Below are 19053 nucleotides of genomic sequence, written 5' to 3'. Positions count from 1 at the left end.
ACTGGCACCTTTCCTGCTGCAAGTCTGGTTTTCTGAGTCTTTCTCAGTCTCTGCAGATGGCTGGTATCAGTGAGCCTGGATTCGGTGTTAAGTGTAGGCCCCCCTCCATGCTTTTCATGGATATTCTCACTGCCTCTGGGACCAAACCCAGTGTAAGAGAACATGTTCTCCATAGCTAGGGCTGGTCTGTTTTTTTTTTTTAAATTAATTAATTAATTTTTTAAATTGGTGCATTGTAGTCATTTATCAATCACATTGGAGTACAAGACTTGAGAGGATATACAAACACACATCATCCATTTAGCCCTCCTCCAGCCCCCATCCCATTCCCTCCCCCTCCCTCCATCCCACGCTTCTTTGGTGATTTACTTTGATACATTTGTTTATGTACCTCCTGCATTTTATTTATTTATTTATTTTTTTTAATTTTAATTTTATTTATTTATTTATTTTCATATTTATTTTTAATTGGTGCACTGTATTCATACATCATAGTGGGATACAAACTTTTGTAGACATACATGCACACATCGCCCAGTCAGCCCCTACCCGATCCCCACCCCGTTCTCTCCCTATCCCCCCCTCCTATGCTTGGCTTAGTAGTTGACATCTAGTATTATAGCAATTTATCCAAAATTAAAAATGATAATCTCAGATAACAGTTTCATTTGTCTGATACCAAGCTTTTGATGACTTAAAGATAACATTTCAATATTTCTTTTTGCTTTCTTTCTTACCAGAGAATCTATTTTTTTCTATTTTTTAGGTGAAACTATCATATATTTATATATTTATTTTTCAGAAAAAAAAATCTATCCTAATATGGAATATGGACTCTAGGTACCCACATCGATCTTGAAAAAGAACAAAGCTAGAAGATATATATTTTCTGATTTCAAACCATATAAAGCTACAATAATTGAAACAGTGTAGTACTATTCTAAAGGCAGATATATAAACCATTGGAGTTAAATAAAAGCCTAGACCTAAATTCTTCCCTATATTGTCGTTATTTTTGACAAGGTTTCCACGAACATTTGGTGGTAGAAATAATAATCTTTTAACTAAATATTGTTGAAACATAATAATTACATGGAAAAGAATAAAATTGGACCCTTACCTAATCCCATATACAAATATTAACTCAAAATAGATAAAAGACCTAAATATAAATCTTAAGACTATAAACTTTTAGGAGAAAATCTGGGTCATAAAACCTCACAACATTGAACTTGGCAGTGATTTCTTGATTATGATTTCAATGGCACAGGCCACAGAAGAGTATACAAACTCCCTAAAAAATAAAAAACATATTGTATATCCAAAGACAATGTAAACAGAGTTAACAGTTACTAATAGAATGGGATAAAATATTTCAAAATGCTATATCTGAAGGTATATTAATATTCCAACTAGAAATCCTAAAAATTAACAACAATAAAGGCAAACAATACCCTTTAGAGATAGGCAACAGACTAACATAAATAATGAATCTCCACAGATAACCAATCTTAGTTGTCTGTTGGATGGAAAATCTTGTTTCTCTAGTTCTGATGTGTGTTACCTATTTCTTCTTTGTAGTTAATCTCTTTGAGTATTTTCTCTAGTGCTGGTTTTGAAGACATAAATTCCTTCAGTTTCTGTTTGTCATGGAAGCTTCTTATTTCTCCATCTAATTTGATAGAAAGTTTTGCTGGGTAGGAAATTTTTGGCTGGAAGTTGTTTTCTTTCAAAATTGGGAATATGTTACTCCCAGCCCTTCTGGCTCTCATAACTTGGTTTGGGAAGTCTGGAGTGATTCTAATTGGTTTGCCTCTGAATGTCACTTGGCCCTTTGCTTTTGTTGCCTTTAAGATTCTCTGCTTGGCTTCCACATTGGTCATTTTGACAATTATGTGGCGTGGGGATCCTCTTCTCCAATCCTGTCTAAAGGGAGTTCTATAAGTTTCCTGGACCTGCGTATCGACCTCTTGCTCTATGTCTGGAAAATTTTCTGCTATTACTTCCTTGAAGAGATTGTTGATCCCTTTAGTTTCACTTTCTTTTCCCTCCTCTATTCCAATTATTCTTAGGTTAGCTCTCTTAAAATGGGCCAATATTTCTTCAATATCAGATTCCTGCTGTCGGATATTTTTTCTTAGATTAGAAACTATGCGTTCATTTTTGGAATGATCATCTTCTAAGAGCGAGATTCTGTTCTCCATGTGTTCTAATCGGTTGTTTGTGCTTTGAATTGAGGCCTTTACTTCATTAATTGCATCCTTTATCTCTTTTTGGCTCTCTCTGAGTTCTTTTCGAAGCACCTCTATTATTTCTACAGTTATTTTCCTGATTTGATCTTCTAGAAATCTCTGATTTTCTGTTTTATCGGGTTCTGATGTTGTGGGGTTGTGGGCATTAATTGCTCCAGTATTATTCCTCTTTCCCATGATTTCGGAAGTTTGTGCCTTCTCTGGGTTCTTCCCTTGGGTCACTATGACTTCACTTAAGGTGCTCTGGATTTCGAGTCAGTAGTATCTCAGACCCCACTACTCCTTTACTGGGTTGTATCACAGAGTCTCCGACCCAGAGAGTCGATAGAGGCTGCTTTAGACTGTGGGGGGTGCCAGGTTGCACGTTCTCCTATGGTGTGATATCACTGCCACCGCCCCTCTCCCACTGGGTCAAGTCCCAGTGAGTACAGTACTGGGATTTCTCCGCTGTGGCCCGCAATTTGACTCACTGTTCTTGAGTACGCAGATGTAGCTGTTGTGAATTCGGTGCTGCTACCGCCGGTGGCAATATGGCGCCGCTGCTACGCCCTCGGCTGTTGGGCTGGCGTTTTTTATTTTTCTTGGTTTTGATTTCCACTCTGAATCCCTGCAGCGTGTGTTGAGCTCAGACACTGGGAGCTTTAGATGTCCTCTGCGCCGAGAAATCCCGCCTGGCTGTTCCGCAGCGGCTCCCCTTGGCTTGCTGTGGCCGTCCCGTGAATTCGCCGGCAGTATGGCGCTGCTGCCGCGTCTGCCGCGTCCTCGGGCTTGAGGATCTCCTCTGTGGCTCTGTTCTCAGTCCGCTTTCTCTCTGGAGCCTGGTGATTTTTTTTTTGTTTCTCTGGTGATGTTGTTTTCTGGCTTTGAAAGGCGCTGATTTTGTGGTAATGGATATTTGTTGTTAGCGGGGCTCTTAAGCCCCGCTTTTCTCGGTCGCCATCTTCCCGGAAGTCTCACCTCCTGCGTTTTAAAGAGGCTCTGTCCTCCAATATTACATACCCTCTGATTGGTCACATTAGTTGCTTCACTATAGGGCCCTTTCTATAGCTCAACCTCTTCCTGTTGCCCCTTTCCTCCTAGTTATTGCTGATTAAGAGAAGAGTCTGATTTATATTTTCTGCGATATTTCTCTGTGCATGCTGCGTTGCAAGTACCGATCCCACTCTTGATGGCCCCAGTAGTGGCCTGGCTACTCAGTGGACTGATCCAGACCTCGCTGGCTCAAGCAGCGGCCTTGCCTCATGGGAGGCCCCAGTTCTGGTCTTGCTGGCCCCTGCACCGGTATAACTCCTAAGCTGGCTACGGTCCTGGCCTTGGAGGCCGCAGGATTGGCCTTGCCTCACGCCAGGCTCCGATGCTGGCCATTGGCTCCTGCACCAGTCTAACCCCTTGGCAGGATTCCAATCCCGGCCTCGGAGGCCCCAGCACCGGCCTAGCCTCACGGCAGGCTCCAATGCCGACCTTGTTGGCCCCAGCACCGGCCTAACCCCTCGGCAGGTTCCGTTCCCAGCCTAGGAGGCCCCAGCACTGGCCATGCCTCACGGAAGGCTCCGATGCTGGACTCGCCTCACGGCAGGCTCCAATGCCGGCCTCACTGGCCCCAGCACCAGTCTAACCCTTCAGCAGGCTGTTATCCTGGCCTCGGAGGCCCCAATACCGGCCTTGCCTCACGGCAGGCTCTGATGCCGGCCTCGCTGGCCCCAGCATCGGCCTAACCCCTCAGCAGGCTCTTATCCCGGCCTCGGAGGCCTCAGCACTGGCCTTGCCTCACGGCAGGCTCCAATGCCGGCCTCACTGGCCCCCGCTCTGGCCTAACCCCTCGGCAGGCTCCAATCCCAGCCTCAAAGGCCCCAGTACCGGCCTTGCCTCATGGCAGGCTCCGGTGCCAGCCTCGCTGGCCCCAGCACTGGCCTAACCCCTCAGCAGGCTCCGATCCTGGCCTCGGAGGCCCCAGCACCGGCCATGCCTCACGGCAGGCTCCGATGCTGGCCTCGCTGGCCCCAGCACCGGCCTAATCCCTCGGCAGGCTCTTATTCTGGCCTCGGAGGCCCTAGTACAGGCCTTGCCTCAAGGCAGGCTCCGATGCCCGCCTCGCTGGCCCCAGCACCGGCCTAACCCCTCGGCCGGCTCCGATCCTGGCCTCGGAGGCCCCAGCACCGGCCATGCCTCACAGCAGGCTGTGATGCCGGCCTCACTGGCTCCAGCACCGGCCTAACCCCTCGGCAGGCTCTTATCCTTGCCTCGGAGGCCCCAGTATCGGCCTTGCCTCAAGGCAGGCTCCGATCCCGGCCTCAAAGGCCCCAGCACTGGCCTTGCCTTACGGCAGGCTCCGATGCCGACCTCGCTGGCCAGGGCTGGTCTGTTTTGACTTTTCCCTATTCACCATGATTGGGTGGTCTTTAGTGATCCTGGAGATCCTACTAGTTGGATCTAGTGCTAAGCATAGATCTCCCTCCATGCTTTCCCAAGTCTCTCCAAATGTAGGAAACCAAGTATAGGTCTCCCTCCACATTTTCCTTCCCTCCACACAGAGCCTGAGTCTCTTTAAACCTCTTCTATGTCCAACAGCAGACTCTATCCCCACCTCTGCTGGGTTGAACTGCAAAGTCTCAGACCCAGGTAGTTTATCATGGCTGTGTGAGTTCCTGGGGGCCCTGTGCTGGTGTTCTTCCATGGGGATGGTGGCTTCACTTATGGTGTTGTTCAGTGCCACTCTGGATCTCTGGAGGGCGTGGTGAGTTCAGGCACCACTGTTGCAGGTTGTAGCCGATGTTTGCGCAAGAGGAACTGATGGCTTACAGTTCCGATGATCTGCATCTACTTACTTTGTTTCAAGTCCTTGATTGTTTCCCTGTGATTCTCTGGAGTTGGTGCAGTGAGACAAGATGGTGGTATTGTGGTGCCTGCAGCTGCAAGGCAAGTGGGTTTCTTTCCTGCTCTCTGATTGGTCTTTTAGCTTTTTTCCCCTGCTGTCTTCTACTTATTGTGTTCCTTAAAGTTATGGTGTTTTCTTTCTTTTGTAAGAATGCTGTTTTTAAGGCAGTGGAGATCGGGTGTTAGCAAGACTGATTTGTCTTGCTTTCCTCTGTTGCCATCTTCCCGGAAGTCCCCTTTTATCCATTTGTAAAAAAAAAAAAAAATGTAATTAAATCCCAAACTTTCACCTTGCAAGGAAGTCAACTCAAGATGAAGCAATGGGACCAACATATAGGCACAGGTGGGATCTTCCTCAATAAGACCCCCAAAGCTCATGGAATTAAAACAAGAATTAATAAATAAAATGTCATTAGCTATAAAGTTTCTGCTGAAAGAGTTTTAAAGGAAACCATAATGAGTCTAAATAGAAAGCCTACAAAATGGGAGAGGATTTTTATCAGCTATCCCTACCATAGAGGACTAATAGGTAGACTATACAAAAACAAACTTAACAAACTTAACACTAAAGAAATAATCCAGAGGCCGCTGAGCCACTATGGAGATCAGTGTAGATATTCCTCAGAAAATTGAAAATGGATCTACCATATGCTCAGCTGTATTTCCAAAGGGAGTGCAATCAGATATTATAGTAATGCATGCTTACTCATGTTTATGGTAGCACAATATACAATAGCCAAATTATGGAACCAGTCTACATGTCTATCCATCCACAGATGAATGGATTACAAAATAATGGGATATTTACACAATGAGATTCTACGTAGAAATAAAGAAGAACAAAATAACGTCACTTGCAGGAAAATGGATTGACCTGGAGAACATGATGTGAAATTAGCCGGTCACTGAAAGTGAAGGGTCACTTTTCTCATATATTCTCTCATATGCGGAAGCCATGGAGCAATCAGGATACCAGAGGGACTTCAGTTGATAGACGAGAGAGGTGGACTGAGAGAGGTGATCCACAGGAAGAGGGGTGGAGGAGGAAGGATCAGTGAAGGTCCATCTCAATATCCTGTATGGGGAAGAGGGGGAAGGGAAGGGAGCCGGGGAAAGCCACCAATGCTGTGTGCATGTATGTCACCATCACTATACACTCCATTATGATGTGAGACTATAATGCATCATAAAAGTATTGAAAAATAAATTGCTGAGGCTGGCCTTGAACCTGTGATCCTCCTGCCTCAGTCATCCAAGTACTGAGATTGTAGGTTTGGGCCCCCACACATGGTGGCAATTGTATTTCCGTATACTATTTTATATTATCAATATTTATTCCTATGCCACAGGCATCTCACAGGGTCTCTTTACTTATTACATTTTTTTTTTAGGACACAGGTGTATACCTAACCCCTTATTAGTGACTGGAACATGCAAGGTTGGCATTATGTATTTGTTCCTTAAAAGCAGTTTCTTTGGACAGCACAATTTAACATGAATATAATAAGAATATGGGGCAAGATGATGTATGCCTTTAATCCCCTTACATAAAAGGCAGAGACAGGAGTAGTATAGGTCCAATGGCCACCTCAGCAATGTAGCAGGACTCTAAGCAACCTAGTAATATTATTAAACGTTTAAAATTTATTATTGTGATTATTAAAACTCAGGATTCCAATTCTGAGTATATTGTAGGTTTATAGCACCCCTGAATTCACAATGGCACCACTTGAATTTCTCAAGGGCCACATGGATTTAATTTTGCACATAAGCCATTAGGGATCCTCTTCTGTTGCAGTTGGAAGTCTAGGAGTGGGATCAGCCATGGAATTCTCTTTCAGGACAAGTAATTCTCATCAGTGAAAGTGTAGATGTAAATTAGGAAATGATTTTGTTATTTTTCATGAGCAAAAATGGGCAGATGGTTGAGTAACATGATGATAAAATGGCAGCAATTCCCTCCAACACTGGAATTTTCTCATGTATGTAAAAGGAATTCATTCACAAGGTTGTTTGAGCAAAAAAAAAAAAAAAAAAAAAAAAAAGAACACAAAGCAACCAACCAGCAGAAGGATAGTATCTCATTGTCAACATGATTTAAATTATGATGTGAGACGCTAATGCACCAATAAAAGCACACACAGAAAAAAAGAATGTTATGGGTAGCTTTGTGCTGAGGAGATGCCTGGAAATGGAGGTGGGGGCTTTGGACATGTTGCACTCTTTTGTGGTGTCTGTAGAGGAGGACAATACATGAAAGGCCAGGACAGGAGGATCACAGGTTCAAGGTCCATCTTAGAAACATAGCAAGATTTTCAGCAACCTAGCGAGATCTTGTTTCATGATAAAAATTTTAAAAGCCCCAAATGTAATTTTACATGTTCTAGGAGGCAGATTAAAAAAAGAGCAAAAGCAACCAGACAAGAACAGTTTTAATAGAATATAAAAATGCATTTGTTTAATTAAAAAATTCATGTTAAACAAGCAATATGAAAATTATTAATGCAATATGTGTGGACATTTAATGAAAATAAGGCCTGAGATTCGGAGTGTGTTTTAGATTGAGAGTACGTCTGAATGCACGCCGGCACCACCTCAAATGCTCAAAGTCACACAGTGTTTCTTTCTGCACATAAACTACTAGGAACCCTCCTTTGTTGCAGATGGGACCCTGGGAGTGAGCTCAGCCACAAAATTCTCTTTGAGGACAGGTAATCATCATCAACAAACGTGTAGATGTAAAGTGGGCAGTAAATTTATTATTCCTCATCAGCAAAAAAGGGCAGATGGTTGGGTAACATGATGATAATACTGTAGCAATCCCCTCCAAACTTGGGATTTTCTTATGTATGTAGAAGGAATAAAGCGTTAGAAAGTTATTTGAGCAATAAAAGAACACAAAGCAAGCAACCAGCAGAAGAATGGTGTAGGTGGCTTTGTGTTCAGGAGATGCCTGGGGAGGGAGGTGGGGGCTTCGGACATGCTGTGCCCTCCTGTGGTGTCTGTAGAGGAGATTGACCATGTAGAGGCTGCTGTAGATCATGAGGGCCACAAACACAAGATCATAAATCAGCAGGACACTTATATAAGAGCCTGAGTCCTGATCTGCGAATTGTCTAGTTTGACAGTAGACATGAGAATACCCGTGACCAACGAGAGTGAAATTATCAATGGCTCTTACACTTTCAATGACGTGGATATAGATCAGCATGTTGATGATCCAGAAGAAAAGGAAAGAGGGGAAAATCCATGCAGAGAGATTAAGTCTTAGGCACGCCAACTTAGCGTTCCTGGGACTGATGGTGATGGCTTGAAATGCACTCAGGAGAGAGGTGGTGCTGATGGAAAGACCGCGGCTCACCCTGTACAAGAACAAAAGTGCCTGACAACCAACATCGTCCAAAAACCGTCTTACTCCAAAGGATGATGCTACATATGGTAGCGATGGGAAGATGATAGTCAGGATATTGACCAACGTCAGGTGTGTGAAAATGGAATCGATGGGCTTCTTCAGATGAGGTTGAATGAAGAAGATGTGCATGTATAACCCAAAGAGCAATGAGTTCCCCACGACACCGATGCAAATCTGAGCTATGAGGAAAGTGCATAAGACTGTGTCACCCGGAACCATTGCTTTATTATTCAAAGTTGTCCGTGCGGTGATGAGGATGGAACTCAGTACCCTGAACATACCACGTTGGTGCTCAACCACTGAGCTACACCTCCAGCTCTGTAAACCAGTCCTACAATGAAAAATAGTTCAACTATATTATAAAATTATTTTAACAAGTAGACCTTCTGGAAAATGGTTCAAGAAGAGAGAAGGGTGGTGAGATGTCCGACATTCATAATTTTGTTTTTTTGGTGATACTGGGGGTGGAACCCAGAGGCTTTCTACCTTCGGGCTATACTCCCAGACCAATTTTTATATTTTATTTGGAAACAGGGTCTCACTAAGTTGCTGAGAGCCTCACTAAGTAGCTGAGGCTGGCTTTGAACCTGCGTGATCCTCCTGTCCCAGCCTCCCAAGTGTGGGGATTAGAAGCGTGCACCACCACGCCCGGCTTCAACATTCATGATTTTGAGGACCAGATGTTACACTTCTAGAACCTGGACTCCAGGGACTCCTGGGAACAATATATCTTAGCAGTAGGTGAAGAGAGAAGGTGGAATTCAGTGCCAAATCCTGGTATTATAGTATATTGGCCAGGAGGACATGTTGTGCTATGTGAAAGACAAATTTTCATGCTATTAGGCATTTTTTCTTCAGACTATCAGATTATATGTGTTTTTAATTTTAATTAAAAAAATAAGTTTATCAGCTTTGCAATTACATATCACAGTGAGGCTCAATGGGATAGAAACATACATGCAAACATCTCTTGGTGTGTTTCCTTAGACAGCCCACTCTAATCTCCATCCTAATTCCCTGTACATGCTAATGAAATTCGTAGTAATATCTGTGTATGGTGCTATAATATTATTGTAACTGTTTTCGTACTCAATCCTCTTTCTTCCTCTCCCTGATTCTTCCCCAATGCCCTCCTACTATTCTACAGGTCTCTCTCTACATTATTTAGAGTCCCTTATGTTTCTTATTTTAACTGTAGCTTCTACATATGTAACAAGCATACAATCTTAGCCTTTCTTTTTTATTTTTTATTTTATATATTTATTATTATTATTTTTTTTGGTACTGGGGTTCCTGGAGGCCCTTCTACCTCCGGGTTACACTCCCAGACCTATTTTTACATTTTTATTTGGAAACAGGGTCTCCTAAGCCAGCGCGCGCGGCTGGCTTCGAACCTGCGCGATCCTCCTGTCTCTGCCTCCCAAGCACGGGGATTACAAGCGTGCACCACCACGCCCGGCCTCCTTTTTTTTTTTTTTTTTACTTTTGATATACTTTTATTTGTGCAACATTGTTATACATCATAATAGTGTACACTTTTTTGAATAAATGATTATGTTAGATGCTTCCTATATGACACACACTCTACTAAGCACTCTAATTATTAATCATTTTAAGGTGTAGGTGAAACCATAACATATTTAACATCAAAACAAAGCATAGCCCCTTCATATGACCATTTATAGTTGTGAGAATTAAATGTATCCAAATAAAATATTAAATAGGTCTGAGGGTGTAGCCCGGAGGTAGAAAGGTTCCATTCCCAATACCACAAAAAAACTAAACAAAAAACAAAACAAACAAACAAAAACAACAACACTAAACACCGCCATGTGGGAGGCTATCTCCTTCACAATCTCATTTGTTCTAATGAGTTTGCAACTTAGTTTTAATGAGCTTAAATTATTGGAAATTGTGGCTCTTCATATGGTGGACCACCATGACCACAGTGTCATTTATGAAAAGTCATTGGGTCTTTGTTTGTTTGTTTTTTTGTTTTTTTGGTGGTACTGGGGTTCCTGGAAGCCCTTCTACCTCCGGGCTACACTCCCAGACCTATTTTTACATTTCTATTTGGAAACAGGGTCTCCTAAGCCAGCGCGTGCGGCTGGCTTCAAACCTGCACGATCCTCCTGTCTCTGCCTCCCAAGCGCGGGGATTACAAGCGTGCGCCACCACGCCCGGCTCTTTGTTTGTTTTGGGTGTGCATACCTCACAATGAGGTTGAGTAACTTGCATGGCATCTGCTGCATTATGTCTACAATGTGCCTCACAACTCCTTCAGGTTCACCTTTGAGCTTTCCGATCATTCATGTTTTCTCCAGCGTCACCGAGCACGGGAAACTCTTTCTTCATCCATCTTTGCTACTTGATCCACACATCTGCCCTTAGCAATCCAAACACTTTCATAATTGTATCCTCCAGATTAAGTCCCTGAGTTCCTTTCAGTATTTATCCAGTTCAGATTTCCTCTTGCTCTGGGCACTCCTACCCAGGTAGCACACCAGGCCCTCATCTGAACATAGACACCCTCGACTCTGCACAGCGTGGTTGGATAAGTGGAATCAGCCCCGTTGTAGACAAGCAAAGGGTGAATCGTCTACTTTGGAAGAAAACATCATCTGGAATCCTCATAGACTAAAGTGTATTAGTGTAGACCTTCAAGAAGAGAGTTCCTCAGGTATGATGACACAGGCCTATAATGCCAGTACTTGGGAGGCCGAGACAGGAGGATCACAGCGTTGGAGGCCATCCTCAGCAACTTGGGAAGACTCTCAATAACCTGGTGAGACCCTGTTTCAAAATAAAATAATTAAAAGTGTTGAGGGTATAACTTTGAGTTAGAACCCCCTTGGTTCAATAGAAATTATTATTATTTAACATTTGACCCTAACATAGGTGGAATGAATATTTAAAAAGAAAATTACTAAAAAGGGGCAAAGAATGGAAGACTGGAAAACAGCACATCACACAGAGGTGCTGTCTGTAGATTGGCATTTTCAGTAGCATACACATTTACGCTGTGAGCAATGTTCTGGAAAGAGCGTGCAGATGCTGACTAGCAGCGGGTTGGCGAGGTCACAGGAACCTCAGACACACAGACGTCAGGGCTGCTTTGTGAACATTACAAAATCCATCTACGATGTTGAAGATATGGAAACTTTCAAAGTAGAAAAGCAGGAGAGGGACAAACTAACCAAAGGAAACTGTTTCACCTTCAATAGTAACAAATAAAGCATACTTTACAAGAACAGATTTACTAAGTGTAGAAAAAAAAACCCCCAATAAAATACAGGTTTAAAATTCATGTACTCACGTACACCAAGCATCACTTTAAGGTATTAAGCATAGGCAATTAAGCTGGTTATGATGGTGCACACCAGTAATCCCAGTCCTTCGGAGGCTGAAACAGGAGGATTGCAGATTTGGGCTAGCATCAGCAACTTAGACTGTTGCAAAACAAAATAATTAAAAGGTCTGGGATGTAGATCGGATGTTGAACACCCCTGGGTTCTATTTCCAGTACCCCCCCCCCAAAAAAAAAACAAAACAAAGCAAAATAAACAAACCCAGATAATTAATAAAATATGAAGTTTGACTCAAAATCTTTCTTTTTATTACTTTTTATTGTGGTACTTTGGATGAAAGACAGGGGCAATCTACCTCTGAGCTGCACCCTCAGCTCTATTTTTATTATTTATATGAAACAAGGCCTCAATTAAGTTGCACAGTGACTTTACTGTCTTGCTGAGGCTGGTCACAAACCTGTGATCCTAATGTCTCAGCCCAGGTACTTTGATTACAGGCATGCATCACCACACTGGCTAAACAAAGTCGTGTGTGTGTGTGTGTGTGTGTGTGTGTGTGTGTGTGTGTATGTGTGTGTGTGTGATACTGGGGACAGAACCCAGTGGGCATTCTACCTTTGAGCTATACCTCCAGCCCTATTTTTAAATTTTTTTTATATTGAAATAGGGTCTCACTAAGTTGCAGAGGGCCTAAGTAGCTGAGGCTGGCTGCAAACCTGCGATCCTCCTGTCTCAGCTACTTTTCCCAGGTACGAGAAAAAAGCGTGCACCATCATGCCCGACTCTAACCAAAGTCTTTAATAATGATCAGAAATGACACACAAACCTTAGGGCATAAAAAAATTGACCAAGTGAATTTATGCTCTCCACCTAATTGCCAAAAAAAAAAAAAAATCACACACAGTCACAATAAGACGTCCATCTTTCCTTCTAAAGCACATTAAGCCATACATTTAGTGCTAATGTGGGAATCAACAAAATTCAAGAGTTAATGTGATGCACAAGTTTATCTTAATACAAAAATTGTGCCTTATAAAATATAAGAAACACCTGATTTGTGAATGAGTTCAAAACACTTCTTAATTAACACATAACAAAAAAGATCCTTTTAAGAAGGTGCTTTATGGAATCTGTTCTGGGAATAAATGTGAAGACCAGGTGAGAACCCTCAGAAGAAACAATGACATTAGAATAGGAATAGTAAGGTGGATATTAAGAACAATAGAGACAATTTATACACATGAGCAGAGTAATGTCAGACAAACCAAAATGAAAAGGAAAACCAAGGACAAAGTCAGTTCCTTGTAAAGAACAAGGGACACCTTTGGGCACATCTCTTGAGAGACTGCGTCACTGCCAAGGGAAAATAAGATCAGGATTAAATGTAGTGCTAGCATCTGAGAAACTGCAGATTAAAAAAAAAAACCTATTGTCTTTAATTATGCCAGGAAACTTGGAAGTTGGAGAGATATGGGCAGATTCCTAGAAGACACAATTGATCTCAGAAGAGTTAAGAACTGCAGGTCGACGTGGTTCCCAGGATGTAAAAATTGCATGGTGGAAAATTGCTGCAACACTGAAGCCTGCCATACACACCAGAGAGAAGCATCTACACCCAGTTCCTAAGGACAGGAGAAAGAGCTTCCTGTATTCACATTGTGAGGTTAGCATGACCTCGGCAGCAAAATGTCACCAATGCAGTTTGAAAATCTGCTGATGAGAACATGGACTTCCTCATCTAAATAAAAAAAATCAGCACAAAGTAATTTTTTTTTTTTTTTTTGGTGGTACTCGGGGTGGAACCCAGAGGCTTTTCTACCTCCGGGCTATACTCCCAGATCTATTTTATACTTTATTTGGAAACAGGGTCTCACTAAGTTGCTGAGAGCTTCACTAAGTAGCTGAGGCTGGCTTTGAACCTGCGCGATCCTCCTGTCTCAGCCTCCCAAGTGCGGGGATTACAAGCGTGCGCCACCACGCCCGGCTAGCACAAAGAAATTATAAAATGAATGTCATGCTCTGCAAAAAGGCCCAAGCAGTGGAGCAAGAGAATTATCCAAAGTGCAAAGTAGGTGTAACGCACAAGCTTCATTCATATGGTTACCCAAAGTAGGAGAAAAAATGTATAATCGGTCTTAATAGAAACATAGAATCATGTGATAAAATGTAACATATTTAAAAACGTAAAATGTAGAGCCAGGCGTGGTGGCGAACCCTTGTAATCCCCGCTTGGGAGGCAGAGACAGGAGGATCGCGCAGGTTCAAAGCCAGCCTCAGCTACTTAGTGAGGCTCTCAGCAACTTAGTGAGACCCTGTTTTCAAATAAAATATGAAATAGGTCTGGGAGTGTAGCCTGGAGGTAGAAAGCCTCTGGGTTCCACCCCCAGTACCACCAAAAAAACAACAACAAAAACCCATAAAATGTTTATGATGTCACTGTAGACAGGATGTATGTTCCTATGATTAAATATCAACAATGTCAGTAATTCCATATTTGTGGTCAAATAGTAAAGCTTACCCCATTAGATAAGATATAAGTAAAGATATCCACGATAACGATTTAAATTCCTCATATTATGGAGAGGTTTTATTGCCCATAAGGAAGTATAATTCATAATAATTAAAAAGAAAGCAGCACTATATTTGATCATAGACATTAAATTTTGTGAAAAAAAAAACAAACTGTATAACCACATGGCTTAATTGAATTTATTTGAGTTATTTTCATGGTCATCGGGAGCATAGTTGTATGAAAGTCATCCATATTTCTATATATCCTCATAAAACTATTTTAAAACAATCCTCACTTCTTAAGGATGACACCACTTAGCTGGGTGCAGTGACACATTTCTATATTCCTAGAATTTGGGAGGTTGAAGAAGAGGATCCCATTTCCAGTGCCAGCTGGAGCTTGGAGGTAGAACACTGGAGTTCAATTCCTAGTACCACCAAAAAAAAAAAAAAAAAAAAAAAGAACAAAATAAAACAACAATGCATCATTAAAAATAGACTTTATTTACTTACTTACTTACTTACTTATTTCTGTGGTACTAGGGATTGAGCCTGGGGCAGTCTACTTCCAAGCTACACCCAAGCCCTATTTATAATTTTTACTTTGAAACAGGGTCTCAGTAAGTTGTGGAGTGCTGTGTTAAGTAGCTGAGGCTGGCCTCAAACCTGTGGTCCTCCTGTCTCAGCATCTCAAGTACTGGAATAATAAGCATGAGCCACCATGCCTGGCTGAAAATATATTTGAAAAGGAAAATATGGTTTTATAATAACAGAAAATATATTCAGAAGGTAAATCATATATAAAAAGAAGTCTCTGTGTAGAAGCACAGACGGGGCTGGGCAGTGACAGGTCTCCTACCTCCCTATTGTCTTGAAGGCTGAGCACTGCAGAAGCCTTGATCCAGGCAGTTTGTGTCCTGAGACAGTGCAGAATCTCAGGGAGGCAGCGTTTGAGCAGCCAGGAGTGTGTATCAGGGACAGGGCGACAGGACTCTCCTCTCAGTGGACGCCGTCACCCTGCCACTTGCTGCTTCAATGACCTTGTTCACTTTGCGTCATTCTGATGCACCCGGGGGAGCAGCAGACCACTCTCAGCTGCAAATTGAGTCTCCTGGTGAATGATTATATTTATTAGTTAGAAGTGCAAAATGCCTGCTTGATGATGTGTGTTTTCCCAAGTTGAACTACATGAGAAAGTAAAGTTCAGGATCTAGAAAGTCATTAAAAGTTAGTTTTTGACTAGCTGATGGAAATTACCACAGCCCTTGACCAACCAGAGCCCTGAGCAGGACCCCAGAGAGTACACCAGCTTTTCCACAGGACTCTTGTGCCTCCGGCTTTTCCAACGTGTTTAACTTCCTCCAGGTTCCACAGAGCACAGTTCTCATGCAGCACATTGAGTTTTACTGTGACCCCACAGCTTAGTCCTGTTTGTAACACACCATTTGTTGTGAGCCTATTTCTCATTGTAAAATTGTTTGCCACAATATAGAGATTGAAGTTGCTCCAGAGCTTGTACTCTCCACTGTTTCCCACAAAATATATGATGAAATTGAAAAGTTAAAAGAACCTATATATGTATACAGCAGAAGTTAATTGATAGAATTTCTTTTTTTAGCCGGGCGTGGTGGTGCATGCTTGTAATCCCCGCACTTGGGAGGCGGAGACAGGAGGATCGCGCAGGTTCAAAGCTAGCCGCACGCGCTGGCTTAGGAGACCCTGTTTCTAAATAAAAATATAAAATAGGTCTGGGAGTGTAGCCCGGAGGTAGAAGGGCTTCCAGGAACCCCAGAACCACCACCAAAAAAAAAAAAAAAAAAAAAAGAATTTCTTTTTTTGGTGCTGGGAACTTAATTGATAGAATTTCTTTTTTGGTGCTGGGAACTGAACACAGGAGAATTCTACCTTGGAGTTACATCACTAGCCCTAATTTTTATTTTGAAACAGAATCTTGCTAAGTTGTCGAGGCTGGTGTTGAATCTTGTGAAGCTCTCTCAGCCTCCCAAGTACTGGGATTACAGGCATGTGTCACCACACCCAGCAACAGAATATCTATGTCAATAACTCTAAACATTTTAAGTATGTGCTTGTAAAATTAATGTATTCCCTTCTTTTCCCCAGGCTTAAACATTTCTAGATATTTTATGTACTATTCCTCCCTTTCATATTTAAATTTTTATAGATTTTCACTTTGTGTGGATGACATTACATGGGATAGATTCTTATCAAACTTAGATTTTATCTTAAAAAAGATATTTTTTGTAAATCAGGTGTGGTGTCACATGCTTGTAATCACAGCACTTTGGAGGCTAAGACAGGAACATCACAGTTTTGAGACTAACCTCAGCAATTCAGAAAGACCCTTAGACCATATTCCAAAGTAAAAAATAAAATAGAAGAGTAGGAGTAAAAATAAGCCAGCTGTGTGTGGTGGTACACACCTGTAATCCCAGTTGAGCCAGCCTTGGCAATTTAGCGATGTCCAAAAAACTCAGTAGGACTCTATTTCCAAATGAAATATAAAAATGGTGAAGAGTGTAGCTCAGAGATAGGATATCCCTGGGTTAAATCTCCAGTATATATAAAAGTGATATAAATATTTACAAGTGTCTATGGTATATAAAACATTACCGGGAAATTCTTTCTTTTTTTTTTTCTTTTTCTTTTTGTTTTTGGTGGTACTTGGTTTCCTGGAAACCCTTCTACCTCTGGGCTACACTCCCAGAACCATTTTATACTTTTTTTGAATTTTGAAACTGGTCTCCTAAGCCAGCGCGACTGACTTTGAACCTGTGTGATCCTCCTGTCTCCGCCTCCCAAGTGCGGGGATTACAAGCGTGCGCCACCACACCTGGCTACCAGGAAATTATTTCTAAAACATAAATTTTAGCCAAGCGTAGTGGTGCATGCTTGTAATACCAGTATTTGGGAAGCTGAGACAGGAGGATCACAGGTTCATGGACAGTCTTAGCTGAGTGAGGCCCTCCACAACTTAGTGAGAACCTGTTTCAAAATAAAGAATAAAAATAGGGCAGGGCGTGTAGCTCAGAGGTAGAACACCCCTGGGTTCCATCCCCAGAACTGCAAAACAATACAGAAACATAAACAAAAACATAAATAAAAAACAAAAACAAAACAAAATAAAAAACCCCCAAAACAACTCCCCAGCAAATTTGGACATTTTCCCTTATAATTTTAGATTTATAATTGAATTGCCTGAATTTGATATAATAACAATGTTAATGTAATGTGGCCAGATTTTCTCTTTTATTCATAGCTAAGGGATATGGATTTGTGAATATGGCATAGACTTGAAAGTAGCCCTTTTCACTATTACACCAATATTTCCATTTCTGGAAATTTTGCTTTTCATTTCCATGATTTTAATCTTGTTTTGTTTGGAGTACTATCTATCCATGAGCGAACACTCCTACCCTGGAACATCGCTATGTCTCATTAAATTGGATGTGTCATAGCTATTTAACTTGCGTGGTATAGGGACTGAACCCAGAGCCATTCTATCACTGAGCTACACCCAACTCCAATGCCAAACACACACACACACACACACACACACACACACACACACACCACATAGCTAGAGTCTTACTAAATTGCTGAGACTAGGCTTGCACCTTTGATCCTCCTGTCTCAGATCCCAAAGTCCTGTGCCACCATGCCTGGTGGCACACAAGCCATTCTGTAGCGAGAGGAAGAGGTTTTCTTTCCTGGTTAACGCAACTTATCCTGATTTCCAAGAGGACATTGGCTTACTGTGACCAGCAGGAAGGGGAGTCATAGGTAGATTTGAAGCCAGAAGATCCCGTGTGGTACCCTTATCATTGCCAACTGAAAGTCATATTATTGTTGGAGATTTAACTAGAGTGTTTACATTTCCATCAACAGGAAAGGAAAGTCAAGAAAAGAAACCAGAGGCCAACTAATCGGGTATTTTTGGCAGTAACACAATTAACATTTGTTTACCTAGTATTTGTCATATGCCATAGTCTAATTGCACAATCCACCTCCCACATAAGGAATACTTAGAAAAGTCTATTTTTTTCAGCCTGGCATGTTGATAGAAAATTAAATGCTTCCCAAATTTCAGGTTTCATATAACAAGGCAAAAAAGAAAATGGATAAGGGAACAACCACCAGAAAGAATTTTTGTTTCCTGAGATGATCTATGGTCCAGTATTACTTACATCTTAGCATTGTCTCAGAGTAACTTGCCACAGGCGAGAATTACTCAAGTGTCACTTGCCACAAGATTGACTTTGGCCATGGTGGTGTTGACAGCAATTTCCTTGTTTCCTAGATGGTCACGATGAAAGGGGAGCTGGAAACCGCTCAGAGCATTATCAAAGAAATCAAAGAATTGGCTGATCTGTGCAAGCGGGACCTCATGGCTGGTGCCCGGGAGCTTGCTGCTCCATGTGAGGGATACTCAGCCCTTCAAAGCTTCTTCCCATCGTCCCAGGTGCTTTGCAAAGCGTGATGCTCTTTACAGCAGGATTCTGTGTGACCATAGAACAGCCTGGGCTCTCTGAGCTGTACCTTATTCCTGATTTAAATATTTGATTTTTGTCTTGAAACTGGGGATCGAACCCAGGGGGGTTCTAACTCTGAACCACAGCACTAGCCCTATTTATTATTATTATTATTATTATTATTATTATTATTATTATTATATTTG

The 19053-nt window shown here is 42.0% G+C and overlaps 1 protein-coding gene across 1 annotated transcript in view; it reads right to left on the bottom strand.

Annotated features, from left to right (window-relative positions):
* LOC308268536 (vomeronasal type-1 receptor 4-like) overlaps positions 1–18642 on the bottom strand; it is a gene marked incomplete at both ends in the record, with an annotated part of 23726 nt that extends 5084 nt beyond the window's left edge. Inside the window, 2 exons of the mRNA XM_080703657.1 lie at positions 7857–8717; positions 18618–18642. Coding sequence (XP_080559783.1) covers positions 7857–8717; positions 18618–18642 — 886 coding nt within the window. The remainder of the gene's footprint in view (positions 1–7856; positions 8718–18617) is intronic.
* Positions 18643–19053: the final 411 nt, after the last annotated feature.

Source organism: Muscardinus avellanarius (genome assembly GCF_963383645.1).
Source record: "Muscardinus avellanarius genome assembly, chromosome: 10".
NCBI classification, from domain to species: domain Eukaryota; kingdom Metazoa; phylum Chordata; class Mammalia; order Rodentia; family Gliridae; genus Muscardinus; species Muscardinus avellanarius.
This window is presented reverse-complemented; position numbering and strand designations above follow the sequence as displayed.